Below are 18,763 nucleotides of genomic sequence, written 5' to 3'. Positions count from 1 at the left end.
TGTGTTAGAGAATTGTAAATAAAATAATATATGCGCAGACATTTTATTTCCGATAATGAGTACCTGGTAAGTACAAGTCATAGTAATGAAATACTAACACCAAGTTTAGGCATAGGTCTACCTCTCAGAGGTTAGCATACCCAGGATCATTAGCACCAGCACTGGATGGTGACGGTGTATGTGAGTGATAATGCCCAGTCCAGTAACCGTACTGGTAAGTGGAGGTGGGTTAAAACAACTTTCTACGAAAGGCCTCATGTATTTCTGTCTTGATATCCTTGCTATCAGCAGGCGATAGCTGTTTCATTTGAGATAGTAGGCTTAGAGAAACTGGCGATCATTTCTAGAAGCAGCTTGTTCTCGCATCTTTTTCAGCTCCTCTAAGAAATGCATTTCCGTTACATCTGCATTGTCATTGCGAAGTTTTTTTTTATGGCTTTAGGTTTCTTTCATGTACAAGGAGTTGGCTCGTCGACAGCAGGCAAACTCCCCACCTTAGAGACGTCTACACTGCGTACACTTTCTTTAAAAGATGCATTTTCATGTGCGTCCAGGATATTAGAAGTTGAAGATTTGTCGGGTGCCTCATCGACTTCATAACTTGTGTCATCATCACTAGGTGTGGGGACGTTTGAAGATGTTGCTCGTGCCGTCACATGGCGGGTTAGAAATTCCATAGCATCATAGAAAGCCCACTCCTTTGTTTCGATGTTAGCTGATCCAGATGGTTTGCTTCTAATTTTTCTCTTTTCTCTCATGAAGTTGCTCCTTACTTAATGCCACATCCTTGCATTCGGCTTCTGTGAAAAAAAAAAATAATAAAAGTAAAAATGAAAATAAAATGGTATTCATAAAATATTAGATTTGCGTTCACCTGTTCTTGTTGCGTCATTGTTTGTGCCTTTGCCTACTGATAAGATCCTTAATCTTGTGAGGACATATGTGTATGTGGGTGTTTTCGCTCTCTCTCTCTCTCTCTCTCTCTCTCTCTCTCTCTCTCAGTAAATGCAGCTAGTTACGAGTAATGCTTTATGCACAACATTTTTTTCCAGACATGTTGCTACCGGTGATTCCTTTGTTTCCCTTGGTTTCCAGTTTGGCATTGGCAAAACTACAGTGCATAAGATTGTCAGAGAAACAAGTAATGCTGTGTGGGAAGCACAACAGCCACAGTATATGCTGTAGTAAATTTTTGATTCCAGTAAACAAGGCGTAGGCCCTCACTCGTAGGACACCACAAAATGTCATTAAATTATTTTATTTCAAGTCGGTAACCTCACTTGGCACCATAAATGTGTCCTTAAGTAAATTCACATAACTCTCTTAGGTTTAGGTGTACCGTAACTGATACTTTAACTCACCTAATTATTACTCTCCTATCTTGTAGCTAATTCCCCATTGAATTGACCAATTCGTAAAGGTTACTTAGCTAGAAAGAGTCGGACAGCAGATGACGACGAACCTGATTTTTAGGTCGGTTGCCTGGGCATCTAAGCGTCCTTGAGGTGCGTATTGACAACGTGCTAACTCGACGAGATCTAGGAGCAGAGTGAAGGACACGGCAAGCTGCTTCTTTCCTCATAGGATTTTAAGGTGCCAACTATTAATTAATTACAATGCTAAAAACAGTTAGATTACATCATGACTAATACAGGGTGAATCCAACTAATTAATCTAAGTTTTAATTAAACTAAAGCCAAACCAAATATTCCCTTTATCAATGTAAATGTGTTAAACCTACATCCGCATTTTATATGAGGGCCTTTTCATCCTCAGGGCACGTCATCTAACGCACAGACGCAGTTTAGGTCAATGGAACTTTCCATGTAATTACAAGTATTTACAATATAGTTGTCCACAATGGTTAAACACAGTAGCATTTAATTTATTAATGATAAGAATTATTAAAGAGAACATAATTTTTGGGTTATAAGAACCGCTTGAATAGGTATTAACGATCTCAGGTTTTCCTCTGCTCTCTAACCAGGGATGACTATTTTAAAAGTAGAGAGCGCAACTGGTCTGGGGGAAAATATTTCCCACATATGCCACTACCTGATGGTCATTGCTGGAAAGAAATAGCAAGAACTTTTTTTTCGAGATATGCAATGTTCCAAACTATATTGGGAGTACTGACAGCAAACACTGTTGCCTGAAATGCCCGTCCGGTGCAGCGTCCCTTTTCCATAATTATAAAGGGTATCTCTCAATTGTACTCATGGCTATTGCTGATGCCAATTGTTGTGTTACTTTGATTGATGTAGGATCATATGGACGAAATAGTGACAGTAGTTTTCAGTGAATCAAATGTGGGTAGGTAATTTCATTCTGGACATCTAGGTATTCCACAGCCTTGTTTAATACCGAATACTGCTATCAAAATGCCATTCTATCTTAAAAAAGATGAGCCTTTCCCACTAAAAGCTAATCTAATGAGGCCTTATCCTCGAAGGGACCTAGACTACTCCCAAAAAAGTATTCAACTATAGGATGAGCAGAGCTAGGAGAACAGTGGACTGTGCTTTTGGAATATTAGCTAAGAGATTTGTTCTTCAAACACGAATGAAGAAAACCATTGATGTATCTGAGGCAATAGTGAGAAGTATCTGTGTGCTCCATAACTTCATTCAGCAAATAAACAATGTCAACTCTTGGAGATAATGATGATCCAGTTCATTTCCACTGTCCAAACATGAACCTGACACGAACACGAAGTACAAGACCTACAGCAGAAACAATGTCGGTACGTGACACCCTGAGGGAATATTCTGCATCACCAGGTGGAGCTGTCGAGTGGCAGGACAGAATGATCCACTGATACAATAGGTCTACCGAAGGTAGTGAATAAAACTGTTAACGCACCTGTGCATTTCATTTCAGCAGCAACTTCCCTCTATAGAGCAGCAATCGCATCACGAACTCGGTACTTATGGTCACTAGGATCAGATACAGCAGGTCGTTCTCGGACTAAATTAATCAGTACGTCCGGTTGCTTAGTGTAAACACCTCTGCGGACTCGCCGTGACTGATAATAATGCGGCCAGCTCCATCTATGACTTGATTCGATTCGACTCTGCGTGATTCGAATGGACCCAACTCGCCTGGTGTGAAAGGTTTCAGGGAGAATACATTAACATTAATAATTAGGTAAGAGAGTAACAAATCCTGACGAGTCATTATTCGTGTTGATTCGATTCTATTCAAATAGCTTGGTGTAAACGCAGCCTAATTGTGACCTAACGTGATTCTAATGCGGACCTAACGTGATTCTGATGCTGACCTGACGTGATTCTGATGCTGACCTAACGTGGTTCTAATGCTGACCTAACGTGGTTCTAATGCTGACCTAACGTGATTCTGATGCTGACCTGACTTGATTCTAATGCTGACCTAACGTGATTCTGATGCTGACCTAACGTGATTCTAATGCTGACCTAACGTGATTCTGATGCTGATTATTTCCCCACCTTCTCCTGAAACTCTACTACTATGCATTTCAGCGGCTGTGTTACCTCGATTTTCTGGGTTTTCTCGGTAACGAAGTGTTGGATCACTGTTATACTTTGCCACAGTTTATTTCACACCTAGCGCTAATTTCTGACTGCATAGTGCATTACCAGAAGTGTATGAGTAAGCTACATACTCTTGACAGTTGAGAGAAATTCCCGATATCCAGAGACAGTATTCGGACACAGCCATCACTACGTCACTCCTTAGACCCCACCCACCTCTCTCCCCCTACCTGTATGATCCCTCCTTCCTTCTATCACTCTTTACCCCCTCCCTCCCTCAACCTCCCCCCTTCTCTCTCTCTCTCTCTCTTGGATTCATAACTTACGGTGCATGCTGTATTCCTGAAGCATATAGAAATATGGTATACCAACATGCACGCGTCATTTTTGTAAAGTGAAATAATGTGGAAGTAAAGCCTTGGGTACGGTAATGTGGAGGGTAATAACGAGCGAGAATGATGGCAAACACATGGTTTACTGGAGCTGAGCAGTTTGATGTGTTGTGAAGTTACATGGTTTGTTAAACGGGTTTGTGGCTGCACTCTACAGTAATATCCCAGAAATACAGGACGTTGGCTCCAAGGATTAACAGTATGGCATATAAGTTACGTCACTGTCCCCGTGGCTGCAGGAATGGCATTGTCATGCGGCTTTTATCCTTGTTTACCAAGGAACAGAGAGACAATCGGCTGAGGTTCAGTTTGCACAGGTGCGTGTCGTTTATAGCTATATTACTGCAACCCATTCATTCCCATCACTAACTTGATGAGTGATGGGCTCCATATCAACGGATACGCATAAACTATCTATACATACCCGAACATGGGTAAAGAAATTGTCATATGATCCAATAATACACCATATAAGGTATTCACTTGGTTATAATACAGCACATCATGCATTTTCACATATGGTGGGTGGTGTATGAAATTTAAGGGTTAGGGACAGAAGCCACCTTCATGTGTGTGTGTGTGTGTGTGTGTGTGTGTGTGTGTGTGTGTTTTATTTATACATTTTCTTTGCCAAGGTTTCGTTGTTAAAGCGGTAATGGGTCAAGGTGAATTTTGTCTCCAGCCCTGATAATACTTCACCAAAGGTAAAAGACATATCACTAATGTTGTAATATTGACCTATCACCAAGCAGGCCGTATGACAGGGTTGCCTATGCGGTCGGCATGAGCGTCCGCGCGGTGAGGACGGTGGAAAGGCGGCATCGCACCACCAACTGCGAGGCAGGGACGGCCCAGGCACTACCACCACCAACACCTGCAACACCTCCCACAACACCGGCCGGATTCGACAGTTTCACCGTAGCGGCCATTCGTCGCAAAGTCCATTCAAAGTTCGCCGCCAAAGAAGTTATGACTATTGCTTCCCTGACGGAGGAGCTGATGATCGACGGCATCATTCCGATGGCAACCTCGGATACGTCGGTGTGGCGACTCCTCCACGATATGGGATTCCGCTATAGGACATCAAAGCGGACTGTGTATGTGAGGAAGGAGTCCCTGGACGTTGTATGCCGGCGGATTAATGCTCTCAGGGCACTCAAGCAACACCGGGAGAGAGGGATGCAGGTGGTGTACCTTGACGAGACATGGTTCACCACCAGGATGCACCACAGCATGAAGTGGGTGGACACAACGCAACCTGCCACAAGCACCACGTACAGCCGTCACGTGCCCCCCGGAGAAGGGGACCGCTTTGTGGTAGTTGCAGCCGGCACCGCTGATGGTTTTGTGGAGGATTCGTGCCTGTGCTACCACACCAAGGCAACCAGCGGTGACTACCACGGCGAGGTTAACGGGGAGCTCTTCCTTCGTTGGCTGACATCACAGCTCCTGCCCTCGCTGGCTGAACCATCTGTGCTTGTATTAGACAATGCGCCATATCACAGCCAGCAGACGGAGGAGAGTCGTTGACCAACCACTGCCACCAGGAAAGCTGACCTCATTACATGGTTGGAGAAACACAGGCTGCCCTTCCCGCCACACGCGACACGGCCTGAGCTCCTGCTCATATGCAAACGGAACCGTCCACAGCCACAATACATCGTCGACAACACCATCCGAATGTGGGGTCATGAGGTCGTCCGCTTGCCACCAGCCCATCCAGAACTGAATGCCATTGAACAAGTATGGGGGCACATGAAAAGACACGTGCGCTCGTCCTTACAACACTTCACTCGGGCAGACTTGCAGGCCAGGCTGGAGGAGGCAAAATGGGTGTAACGGCAGAGGTGTGGGCAGGTGCGGTTCGCCGATCACAAGGCTATGAGGAGGAGTACTGGGCCACAGACAACATACACCACAGCATAGATCCCGTCATCATAAACCTCGACAGCGATGATGAGGAAGACTTGTTCTTGGAAAGTGACGTGGAGTAAAAGAAAGGTTATGCTGTGCACTCATGTTGTCATCACTTGTCACCTCATCATATATCCGCTTCCGCTCACAGTGTATTTTGAACTATGAAATACTCTTCCATATAACCTGTAGTTCTCTTTCTTAAAAAGTTATCCCATGGATTAATTTCCGTTTTCATTTCTGTCCTAAAAAGGATTTATAGATATATATTATACACAATAATACTAATAAAGATAATACTAATACTAATAATAATATTAATAACAGTAATAATAATAGTAATAATAATATTATTAATATTACTCATAATAAAAATAATAACAATACTAACGGTAATACTATTACTATTACTACTACTACTATTACTACTACTACTACTACTACTACTACTAATAATAATAATACAGTGTAATAATAAAATATCTCGAATTCATCATGTTACTGCTCTGGCGCCCATCCCCAATCGTACTTTAGGGTAGAGGCTACAAGGCAAAATGGAAATTAATCCATGAGCTACAAAGAGTATATAGCCCAGATGAAGGCAAAGAAAGACAATTTACGCACACCTCATTGTTTTATGGCTAATCCATGCACCAGTTGGAGAGCCATATACATCTCGTGGGTTAGTGCAAGGTTGAAATTAATTTAATTGAATTCCATGAGAGAGAGAGAGAGAGAGAGAGAGAGAGAGAGAGAGAGAGAGAGAGAGAGAGAGAGAGAAGGGGGGAGGTTGAGGGAGGGAGGGGGTAAAGAGTGATACAAGGAAGGAGGGATCATACAGGTAGGGGGAGAGAGGTGGGTGGGGTCTAAGGAGTGACGTAGTGATGGCTGTGTCCGAATACTGTCTCTGGATATCGGGAATTTCTCTCAACTGTCAAGAGTATGTAGCTTACTCATACACTTCTGGTAATGCACTATGCAGTCAGAAATTAGCGCTAGGTGTGAAATAAACTGTGGCAAAGTATAACAGTGATCCAACACTTCGTTACCGAGAAAACCCAGAAAATCGAGGTAACACAGCCGCTGAAATGCATAGTAGTGACCTAATACACTCATCTCTCATTATCGCTATTAATTATGCTTTACACTGTATGGCATTATAAATCATTAAGTTTTGAGGGCTATTTGTGTCTTACTAGTCTTTGGGTTACCTTACCTTGCCTAACTTATCCAACTTAGCCTAACCTAACCTAACGTAATGTAATATAACAGTAGCCACAATAACAGCACTGCCACCACCGTCATTCACCATCACAGCCACCACCATCAAAACTATCATACCACCTCAACCACCACCACAACTATCACCATCATCATCAAAAACACCAATATAACCACAGTGATAACGACCACTACAACCACCGCTACCGTCACTACCACTACGTCCACCACCACCACCACCATCGCTAAAATCACCATCACCACTACCACAACCACCACCACCTCCACCATCACGACCACCACATTCACCACAGTCACCACCACAAACACCACCAATGCCATAACACGCACAAATTAAACACGCAAAATCCATTACCAATTAAAAGAAACAACTGAAGCCAGGTAGTTCACGATTTCAGGCTTCTAGCATTGGTTGTCCCGCCCCTCTTACGCATTCTAGTTTTATTTATTATTATTTAGTTTATTTATCGGTTTGATATTCATTTATTTGGCGCGTATATGTCACTACTGGTGCGTGGAAAAAGTGTTGGCTTATGACAGACAGACAGACAAGGAGAGTGTGAGTGAATGGTTGGAATGAGACGAACAGACAGACAGACAGACAAGGATAGTGTAAGTGAATGGCTGAGATGAGAGACAGACAGACAGACAGACAGACAAACACAAACAGACAAGCAGACAGATAGACAGACAGACAGACAGGTAGACAGAATGAGAGGCAGACAGACAGACAGGCAGACAAACAGGCAAACTCAAACAGACACAGAATGATACGGACAGACATGCTGACAGAGACTGATACTGACACACAGAATAAGACAGACAGACAGACAAATTGAAAAACACACAGAATGAGGCATAGATAAAGATAGACAGATCGACAGCCAAACATGAAAGAGAGTCTGACACAAACACAGACATGAACTGGTATTCATTCACAGACGAACAACTACATAGATTATCCGGTCATATATGGACAGGTGGTATTAGCGCTGAAGTGGTGACATGCTATGGTGGGTGGGACACGGGAGGACTGATAGGTTTAAGAGAACGAGTTAGCAAGTCTCTGTTCAGGGAAGGATACGTAATATGTAGAGAGAGAGAGAGAGAGAGAGAGAGAGAGAGAGAGAGAGAGATTTGCTAACGACGTGGAAAATTTCGTCTCGACTGCCCTCTACGATGGCAAAGTTTTCTCACAAGAAGTGGAATATAATATGGTCAGAAATATTCTAGGTTTCAATAAGTACTGAATATCTGTGTCACATCCTCACCACACTGAGACTTCCCCGCAAGTATCTTTTCATATTTGTAAGCTTAATAAATCACTGGCTGAAACATATAAATCACCTACTTTAAACTAAGATTAACCTCGTTCATTAACACGTAATTATAGGACTGTCATTTGCTCAGTTATCATTCAGTGTAATTTCAATGTCAGTCTTAAATTTACCATAAATATTGCTACTCACTGGCCAATATCTTAACGTGAAAGTAACTCTAAGGGAACCCTAAAATAACCCTGAAGCAAAAGCAACCATAAAGTAACCCTAGAGTAACCCTTAAATAAAAGTAACTCTAAAGTAACTAAAGGTAACCCCAAAGTAACTCTAATGTAACCCTGAAGCAAAAGTAACCATAAAGTAAATGTAACCCTAAAGTAACCTTAAAGCAACCCTAAAACAAAAGTAACCTTAAATACTGCTCTTTATTGGCCAGGATCAGACTATATTAGGGTACTTACATTAAAAGCAACGAGGCCCCGTATAACTTCCAGTGGGATTCTAATGGCTGCAGTTTGTAGAAAGAATCTTAGTATTACAAGTATTTCTCTTTCAGTGTTAATTGTCCTGTTTTTACCTTGCCATATGTAATTCCTTACTAGGTAAAACACTGCACATGCATTGCTTTAAATGTGTTCTGCATTATAATTTGGATCATTTTGTTTGCATACATTGTGAAGTATTGTATTTCAAAACTTGCGACAACTGTCTATCTATCTATATATTATCACGCTGCAAGTATTCTTATATATCACCTTACATTAGTGTTTACTGCTCGCCTGTATATTGGGAATGCTAAATGCTAATCCGTTTTCATTCTTTTCTCAGCTAACTAGTTCATAAATGCTTCGAAATCTTTTCAGTATATCAGTTCAGTATTTATGTGCTTATATGAAAACAAAAAATGAATAATCAGACTTAATTTATAAATATCATGACGTCAATACAGTAACCCCAAAAGTATGTACAAATATATACATACTTACATTATTTCCATAACAATAGCTATATTTGTTATGGATTCGAAATTCTCGAACCCTCGAATCCCGTGAGTAGAAGTAAACACATGGTCTGATCCAGGGGTGTTGCCATACAGCCCAGGCAACATCCCTGCTATGTCACGTTGAAGTTTAGCATACAGTGCTTTACATACACAGGCTGCAGCTTTCACTGGTTATTACGTCCATTTCTTCCATACACATGACATGCAAACCATTCTTAGTGGACAAACGTTACTACTCTGGCTGAGAGAAGGAAGGATACCAAACCCTTATTACTCTGGAAAGTGATATGGGCAACATCTTAGAAATATTTCAGGATCCGCCCCTGAAACAGTGATCTGAAAGCCTCGATGTAGCTTCGTTGTTTATTACCGCTATATATATAAATAAATAACCATATAAACTTAAATACTATAGTACATAATCGTATTCTGTGGCATATACTTCCCACAAATGAAGTTGTACAGTAAGGGTGGTGGCTAAGACTTGGGAGGTGAGCGTGGGGGCAAAGACGTCAGTGCAAAACAGCTTTGCATCTGTTAGTAGGACACAAGGCAAGTGTGAGATGAGTGGAAATGAGTAATCTGAGAGGAGCGTGTGGAGTTACATGGAGAGACAGACAGATAAATGAGGAGGTTAGGGAGCGCTGTGGTGTTGATGTGGTTTTGCTCTATAATGCTAGAATCATCCTGAGGTGAGGTCCTCTGGGGGTAAAGGAGAATAAGACTAGGAGAACATTTGTGGGCAACATGAAGGAGAATAAAGGGAAGGGAGAAAGGAAGACCGAGGACGAGGAGGAGGGATGTGACGAAGAAGTGTGTGAATCAGGTTCTTGTTGACTGGAGTAAGGGCAGCCTGATTGTTCCAACTGGCTAACAGGGGGCGATTATTTTCATGGTCACCCCCTCCAAAATTAAAGCACGTGGTTATAGATAGATAAATAGACAAACAGACAGATGATAGATAGATTGATACACAAATAGATAGACATACATACATAGATAGATAGATACATAGACTGATAGATTATTTCCTTAGTACTGGGATGATTAATACTAAGCGAGAGTTGCCACGCATGGAAAACGAAGTATTGGTGTGGGTAGTGGATTCATCGTTATTCGCTGATCTCATGTTTTGGCACCACGTTAGGCCATTTTTTTTTTTTTTTTAATGCAAGGAAGAAGGAATAAAAGGCCAGAAGTGCGCAAAATACTTCCCTCCAAGAGAAAACAAAAACAAGAAAACAGAGAGTAAATTCAAGTTCTTTTTTTCCGGAGGGATGAAGGAATAAATTAAGTCCTTGGGACGTGTATAGTACTACTTCCTGTTGATCATCCCTGCCTGTCTACTTACTGTACCTACCTCCTTCATTTCGTGCCTTTCTGCTTAATGTACATGCTTACCTACCTACTTTCCTATCCACATACTTACCTCCCCACGTAATATTTACCTTTCTTCTTAAAGTACCCTCAGTGCCTACCTCCCTACCCACCTCCCTGGCTACCTACCAACCTCCCTACCTGCTTATCTCCTTACCTCCCTTCCATTTAACCTCCCTGCCTAAGTCCCTACCTACCTTCTTTTGTATTTCCCTCCCGACCTAATTTCCTATCTTCCTGACTACCTACCTACCTCCCTATCTTCCTGACCACCTAACTACTTACCTCCCCATCTTCCTGACTACTTTCCTACCTACCTTTTTATTTACCTTCCTATCGACTTTCCTGCCTATCCCCATCCCATAACGAGGTAACGACACAGGCGAGAATTTATTTATTTATTTACTTCGTGCGGTTTGCCAGATTCCCGTGGGTTATGTTATTATTGTGCGAGGACATAAACTACATTGCAGGTCTTCTCAGGTCATTCCAGGTCATTCCAGGTCTTCCCAGGTCATTCCATGTCTTTCCAGATCATTCCAGTCATACCAGACCTGCCCAACTTCTCATTTCTGTAGCATTGCGTTCCATCAAATATTACCTATTGTCAGGTATCGGTGATCGAGTCCAGTTTATGTCGCTTGATTCTTTCGTTAACACACTAGAGTAAATCTAAAAATAAAAATGGATAATAGTTGAAGTGCCCTTGTTTCACATTAATTTCGAGTATCAGTTCCAAACACTGTGATTGCTTCAAATAATAATTATGTGCCACTGAAACTTGTTTTCTCTAATACGGAAATCTGTTTTCTTTAATAAATTAATGGGTAATAATAATAATTTGCTTCCATAAGATTCAAGTTTCGGGACTAACTTACACCACGTGTAGACTAACACATACAACGAATTTTCAGTAAATCCTGCTGTAACCACTCATTCACTCACTAGGGGTGAATGCCACAGAACGCATAATCTCACCCTGTTTCCATCCACGAGGACTTCTTCGTGCAAGCCTCCAAACAGCAACTCTTCCCGGTTTAATGACCTTTTAACCAAACGCGCAGCCAAAGATGGGGGGAGGCTTCATTGCTAACAGATTAAGCTGAACTGAAGGTAGTCATGTACGACTATATATATTTTCTCATTTTTCACTCAGATATTGATTACTTTTCCTGAATTACTTTCTATTTAAACACGATGCATTTTAAAACTTAATCTATATACTATTATGATAATTTCCAAGCAGCTTTATCTCAGGAATAATGACATCCAAAGTTCACCCCCCCTCACATAACAAAATCCTGGCTACGCCCCTGCTCCCAACAAACGATTGACTTGCTGAAGGTGTGAAAATTGCTAAAGGCTGTCCATCATAGTTAATGACAATGCTGCTCAAATAAAGCAATCTGATGACAGGGTAATGAAGGAATTATGTACATTGATCCTGATACCACTGCAGGTAGTTGTACAGCTTATACTGGAGCCATAGATGTTACACACGTGGCAAGGGTGTTGGTCTCTGTGGGGTGGGACGCCTGCCAGGTCACCACACACTATACCGAGAGAGAGAGAGAGTTTACCAGTGCACGCTTTGACACCTACATTGTGCCCAGGATGTGAGGAGCGTTTTCCCTCTCGCGTCCTGGTTAGTAAGTCAAGGTGTGATATGTGTGTAGATCAGGTTGAACACCATAATGACTGGGTTGCTGCCAAGTGTTCAATGACTGTAGGTCGAATGTCACACTTCCTCAGGATGGTCAATACAGCTGACTCTCTACTGGTCTCCTCCCCTTAGTTAAAGGTACAAACATAACCTTCCTTGGTAACCAATGGTCTGACGTTCTTATTGTGAGTCGAAACCAGTGAAGCTTAACTGGGGCATGAGTCCTTAATGGTGGCTGTATTTTGTGAAAGATTTCAATGTGAATTTCTCTGCCCTTCCATGCTACGTCCAGGATTTATTGCAGACATTTTATATGCAACCCTCCAAAAGCGTTGTGCATTGCAGTTAAGGCCCTCTCCCACTTCGGCGAAAGTGTGGAAGATAAAGTCACAATGTGTCGAAAATCCCTAATCGTGGGTATTCGTCATCAAAATCTAGTCCATTCGTGGCATGGCGCCGATACGTCGCACGAGGTGGAAATCTGTCGTGGGGGACCACGACGTTTTCATGCTGCATGAAAACGTCGTGGCCCTCCACGATTTTGTAAAATTTCGCAGATTAGTTGTAAACAACAAGGCGACGCCTCGGCGACATCGGCGATTACCCTGCGTATAAACCGCGTATGATCGCCGACATCGGCGAGGTATCGGCGGTGAAAAAAAACGTTGAGATGTCATACGGTCATACGGCGAAGCGTCGGCAATGTATCGGCGATGCATCGGTGAGGTTAATACGACATAGCCTACGTAAACCGTACAATATGTACCTGGTTGTGCGACAGTAATATTTCATCTTATGAATGTCGGTGATATATCGCCGACATTTCGCGGATGAACTGTCGATTAATCGCCTTAAATACGCCGATGACGGCGGGGCACCTGCGATGGCCTCGGCGTTTTGTCTGCCAGGTGCGTGCAATGCATTCGCCGACACATCGACGATACATCGTTGACAGCACGCCGCTGTTGTGCCTTTATCGCCATTGAATTGCCATTAAAAAAAACGTTAAAATTTGAATTTAGAATAATGCTTGTGCATTACACCGACATATCAGCGATATGTCGGCTACTAGTCGCCAGTTATATTGTATACTCCGCCAAGGTTTCGGCGTTTTGTCGTACTGGTGTCGCAGGTATTACGCCGACACCACGATTCTTGGTCAGAATCGTCGACACATCACCGACTTCAGCCACGATTTTCATCATGGCTTCATCGTGCCTATTTACGCCGAAGTGGGAGAGGGTCTTTACAGTACAAAATAAATCGATAAGGAAAAGGAGTTAGGAAGTATTTTAACCGTAAGATATTACTGTTTTTGGCTTTGTACTTCCCACGTTGTGTTGCATCATGTTTATAAGTCAGTCTTCGCCTGTGGGGCTGGAGGGGATTTCCTTGATGGGCAGAAGACATGAAACTCCCTACACGCACCGTCAGCCAACCTCTCTTAAGCCCCGCCCTCTTCCTGAAGTCGTTGCCCTGCCCATCTTCACCACACTCCAGGCGGTGGGTTAGGGTCGGGGGTGGGACTCATGAGTCAAGTTGCATGGTGACGAGTATAGTGTCAACGGGGTTTTGTAATTTATGAATGCGTGTAATCAAAAATTTAATGGAAGTTTAATGATTAATAAATTTATGGCAAATAGATCGCCATTTTATTCCGGCTGACCGTCGATTCTCAAAAGATGAGAATTAACGCTGTCTCTCTCTACAGTACACAGCTGTACAGTCGGTACTGCAGACCCCTGAGAGTTTTTACCCCCTGACAATCAATATTTAATATTAATAACAGACAGGTTCTTGCTGAAGCTTAACCCCTAGCTTGCATAACGGATTTCAGAATTAATATGAAAGAACTGCTTTAAGTACAGTTATGAAAAATAAGTAAGTTGTGCGAGCTAAGATAAGCAGACTAAGAAGCTCGTGGTGAAATAAAACACGAACAACAATTAAGCTCAAAGGAAAGAACTGTAAATTTATCGATTACAATAAATAAATTTAGTTACATAGAGCAAAATGAATTCAAATATTAAACAGAATGCACTCACTCTTTCACAAAGCTAGCCAAAATAATTATTTTAAAACTAAGAAAAAAAACTAAAGAAATACTGGTCAATGTAGCGTATCACCAAGGAAGGGTGGAAGCCTGGAGAACTGTAGATCTAGTGGAGTCTGGGTGCTAGAAGACCTCTCTCACTCTCACTACTGGAACACAGAACCACACTCCATCGCGACATATAAAGGACTGCTTCAAATTCGATGTGTGGGGTAGGATGCCCAGGCCAGCCGGAAGAAGGCGTGGCCAACGGTTGAGGCAAGCAGGGGCGAACAATATAGAAACAATAATATCGCTCAGTAGAGCACTTAATGACGTGCATTAGAACGGTCACTTTTGAACAGTGACGAATGTTTTGAAAAAAGTATACCATCGAAATGGAGAGAGAAACGATTAACTGAACGATACACAGTGAGTTTTCCACTAAAGTTCGTGGGTTCTCACAAAAGGAAAATGTCGCGAATTTGATTCGTGACATATAGTAACCTTTAAGTGCTTGGTACAACACCGATACACTTGGTTCAGTGATTGGTCCTACCCACTGCCACTGGGTGATGAAAGATGGGCTTTCATCTGACTAAAGTAGTAGGCAAACCACAGAGCACATACCTGCATATGAAGAATAATAATCACAAAAACGTGTGATATGCACAGTAATATAAAGCATAACTCGCTGGGAAAAAGGAAAGAGGAATTCCATTTTTCTCGGTAGCGAGTTATATTTCACACGTATCTATTACGTATATATTATTCTTTATCACATACACACTTCCCACATATAGATGCTTACCTACATGCAAAACATGCGAGTGCCGCGGTGCTGTGAATGCGGTAACGAATGTCTGTGAGTGTGTATATGAGTTAGTGGCATTAAATAGGCCATGAAAGTCCTATTGCATATATATAAGTCTAATATACTCGTATATTTACAAGGATACTAATATCATGACTGGACGCGATGCTTGCTAAACATGTTTGCGGTAAGAACGTCTTTAATTACTGTCGGAAGGGCATATTTTTCCCCACCATCTTGATTATCTCAACCTCTTTTTCCTTCCTAAAGATGGGATAAGGTAGGGTTCAGATAGGAAGGGGAGAGAAAAGTTTGGTACAAGGAGAACCATACTCTTTTTACTCTAACTTGGACTAAAATCTCAGTTTCTAGAATGCTTAGTAGTAGCAATAGATTAACACCTGAAGACGGTGCTAGTCACGAAGAAGTTCTATGGAAAGGATGTACTACCGTGGCATTGTCTTTTTCTGCCACTAAGCTACGTGAACTAAGCTGCTACAGAACGAAAACCTGAGCCAAGTTCAGGTGAAAATAGTACAGTCAACAGCATGCCAGGGTAATGGGCCACACGCTCATTTATTCACAATTGAAATATCCGGAATCCTGACTCCATGTCACATTTATTTATTTATTTATTTATTTATTATTTATGTTATTGATAAACTTTGGCACCTATAGATTATATTTTTGGAACATTCCAAATTAAATAATGATCCAGTAATTATTAACACATAAGAACTAGAAAATAAAATTGAGTAGCAACTTAAAAAAAAAAAAAAAATGGAAATCCTTATTTCCAAACTCAAAACTTCTAAAGGAGGAACTGTCTTTAGTGCTGCTAAGAATTTTCATGAGAATTATAAAAATGAGCGTTTTTTTCCTTAGAAGTTATACTTAGAATTTATCCTCAGACTTTATACTCAGTATTATAATCAGAATTTATACATAGAATTGATATTTAGAATTTATGCTCACAATTTACACTTAGAATCTATACTCAGAATTTATACTCGGCATTTAAACTGAGAATTAATGCTCAGAATTTCATTACCCACAATATGATAAGAAAAAATTCCACTTAGAGAATTATTCCTTCTGATCTAAAGGCGATGTGATATTACCTGGACAAAATTATGAAACTTTTTGACACCTCCTGTATAAAAAAAAAGGATCCACAGTGAAGGCGCGCATTCTCGTCGGATGAGTCTCCCTTGCTCCCTTACACCTCTCCTTAGGCGATTTATTTTGCTTACTGCTCTTTACTGTCCTCATCTTTGTCCATTAACTGATTTAAGTACCCCATACTCAGAATAAATGACACAAATTGATTTTAACTAGTAATCAAAAATAAATCAACGAGGAAGAGGTGTTAGGGAGACTCCACGACGAGAATACGAGTCAAGGGTCCGTATTCGTGTCGGTTAATCTCCCTAACACCTTTTCCTAATAAATTTCTCTTGCTTATTACACCTTACTGTCCTAGTCTGAGTTATAAAAATCCTTCAAACATCGCCATAGTGAACATGGATAACATACAAATTGATATGAGCTAGCCTTATCCCAAAATAAATCGCTTAGGAAGAGGTGTTGGGGGGGGCTCCTTAACTGTTGAGAATACAAGTCAATATCTCATTCAAATACCGCCATACTCAGCATATCAAACAAATTTATATTCACTAGCCGTATCCCAAAACAAATCGCTGAGAGAGAGGAGCTAGGGGGCCCTCCCAAGTGGCTTGTATTCTCGTCACATAAGGTTCCATAATGCCTCTTTCTTAGCGATTTATCCCACGTAGTGCCTGCCGGTCTCGTGAAGGATGGCCCAGACGTAAAATATTCCGAAGATACAGACGGTTGCGTAGGTGAAGAAGAGGCCGGCCTGTGTTAAGCCGTCCACCATGGTTGTGTAGAGCTGTATGCTTAGGAAGTATACCAGAGTGCTGACTGTGATGCACGCACTGGACGCCTGTGGGCAGGAGGAGGAGGAGGAGCAGGAGGAGGAGGAGGAAAAGGAGGAGAAGGACAAGGATTAGGAGAAGAAGAAGAGAAGAAGAAGAGGAAGAAGAAGAAGAAGAAGAAGAAGAGGAAGAAGAAGAAGAAGAAGAAGGAATAGGAGTAGGAGGAGAAGGAGGAAGAGGAGAAGGATTAGAATTAGGATTAGGATTAGGATTAAGAGGAGGAGGAGGAGGAGAAGAAGAAGAAGAAGAAGAAGGATTAGGATTAGGATTAGGAGGAGGAGGAGGAGGAGGGGGAGGAGAAAAAGGAGAAGCGGAGGAGGAAAAGGAAGAAGAGAAAAAGGAGAGGAGGATGAGGAGGAAGTGAAGAAGAAGAGGAAGAGGAAGAAAATGCATATCATTGACTGTTACCAATGAAGTAATACTGATGCATCCTTACTGTGGGAAGTGATTTATTGGCCGGTATTCTGGTGCGGTTAAGAAGGTTACTAACACCTCTTCCTTACCGATTTATTTCTGATTCTGCTTCGTTACTCTATTCATGTACGTCATTCATGCAATCTCTTTTGATGTCCAAAAGCTATAAGAAGCAAAAAGAGGTTGTTAGGAAGTAGTTTGGAAATTAAATCGCTAAGTAAGAGATGCTAGGGAGTCGTGAAAAAGGGCCCTTGCCTTAAAAAACAGGCGTGTATCGGAGAGTTAAAGTCCATTAGACGCCCAACCAGTTTCGAAAGTCACTCCTAAATTTCAATAATAATAATCTTGAAAACATTATATCTATATCTATCTATCTATCTATCTATCTATCTATCTATCTATCTATCTATCTATATATATATATATATATATATATATATATATTTATATATATATATATATATATATATTTATATATATATATATATTTTGTGTGTGTGTGTGTAAACACAGTAGAAATTATATATAACATTGAGGAACCTAAAATGCAATTCCATATACAGTACGTGTGAAATCAGGAACTTAGGAAGCTCCGTAACACCTCTTCCTTAGCAATTTATTTTGGATATGGCTGGTTAATATCCTTTCGTTCGTTATTTATGCAGAGTATGGTGATGCTTGAAGGATTTACCTAACACAGAATACATGTTATAAGTAAACTGAATTGCCTAGGAAAAGTTGTTAAGGAGCTTCCATACTCCGACGAGAATACGACCTCGTGCCCTGTGACCTCGGCCCGTATTTTGGTCTTATAAGGAAGCTCCCAGACACCTTTCTCTAAGCGATTTATTTTGCTTATTGCACCTTACTGTCCTATTCTGTGTGAACTAAATCCTTCTGATGTCTCCATACTGTGCATACGTAACGTACAAAAGAATATTAACCTGCCATATCAAAAAATAAATCGCTGAGGAAGAGGTGCTTGGGAATGTGTGACCTTGGCCTTTGACCTCTTGTTATCAAAATGGAATCGCGTTATCTTTCATTTATTCCCAATCCTTTGATATAATTTGCCTGAAATCGAATAAGAATTGTTTTATTTTCCTTCCAACGCTAGTATTGACACACACACACACACACACACACACACACACACACAGGA

At 41.4% G+C, this 18,763-nt stretch overlaps 1 protein-coding gene and 1 pseudogene across 1 annotated transcript; one reads left to right on the top strand and one right to left on the bottom strand.

The window, feature by feature from the left end:
• Positions 1 to 229: 229 nt before the first annotated feature.
• On the bottom strand, positions 230 to 3,699 carry LOC145399257 (uncharacterized; annotated as a pseudogene).
• Positions 3,700 to 4,687: 988 nt separating this feature from the next.
• LOC145399256 (uncharacterized) lies at positions 4,688 to 5,434 on the top strand. Its single transcript, XM_080271941.1, has one exon. The coding sequence runs from the start codon at positions 4,688 to 4,690 to the stop codon at positions 5,432 to 5,434; it is 747 nt and encodes a 248-aa protein (XP_080128067.1).
• The last annotated feature ends 13,329 nt before the right edge of the window (positions 5,435 to 18,763 follow it).

This window comes from Coenobita brevimanus, chromosome 48, assembly GCF_032717465.1.
Source record: "Coenobita brevimanus isolate Jiangsu-jjx chromosome 48, ASM3271746v2, whole genome shotgun sequence".
NCBI lineage: Eukaryota > Metazoa > Arthropoda > Malacostraca > Decapoda > Coenobitidae > Coenobita > Coenobita brevimanus.
This window is presented reverse-complemented; position numbering and strand designations above follow the sequence as displayed.

Excerpts from the sequence above, each read along its gene's own strand:
- LOC145399256 (XM_080271941.1), top strand. The coding sequence starts at position 4,688 with ATGAGCGTCCGCGCGGTGAGGACGGTGGAAAGGCGGCATCGCACCACC.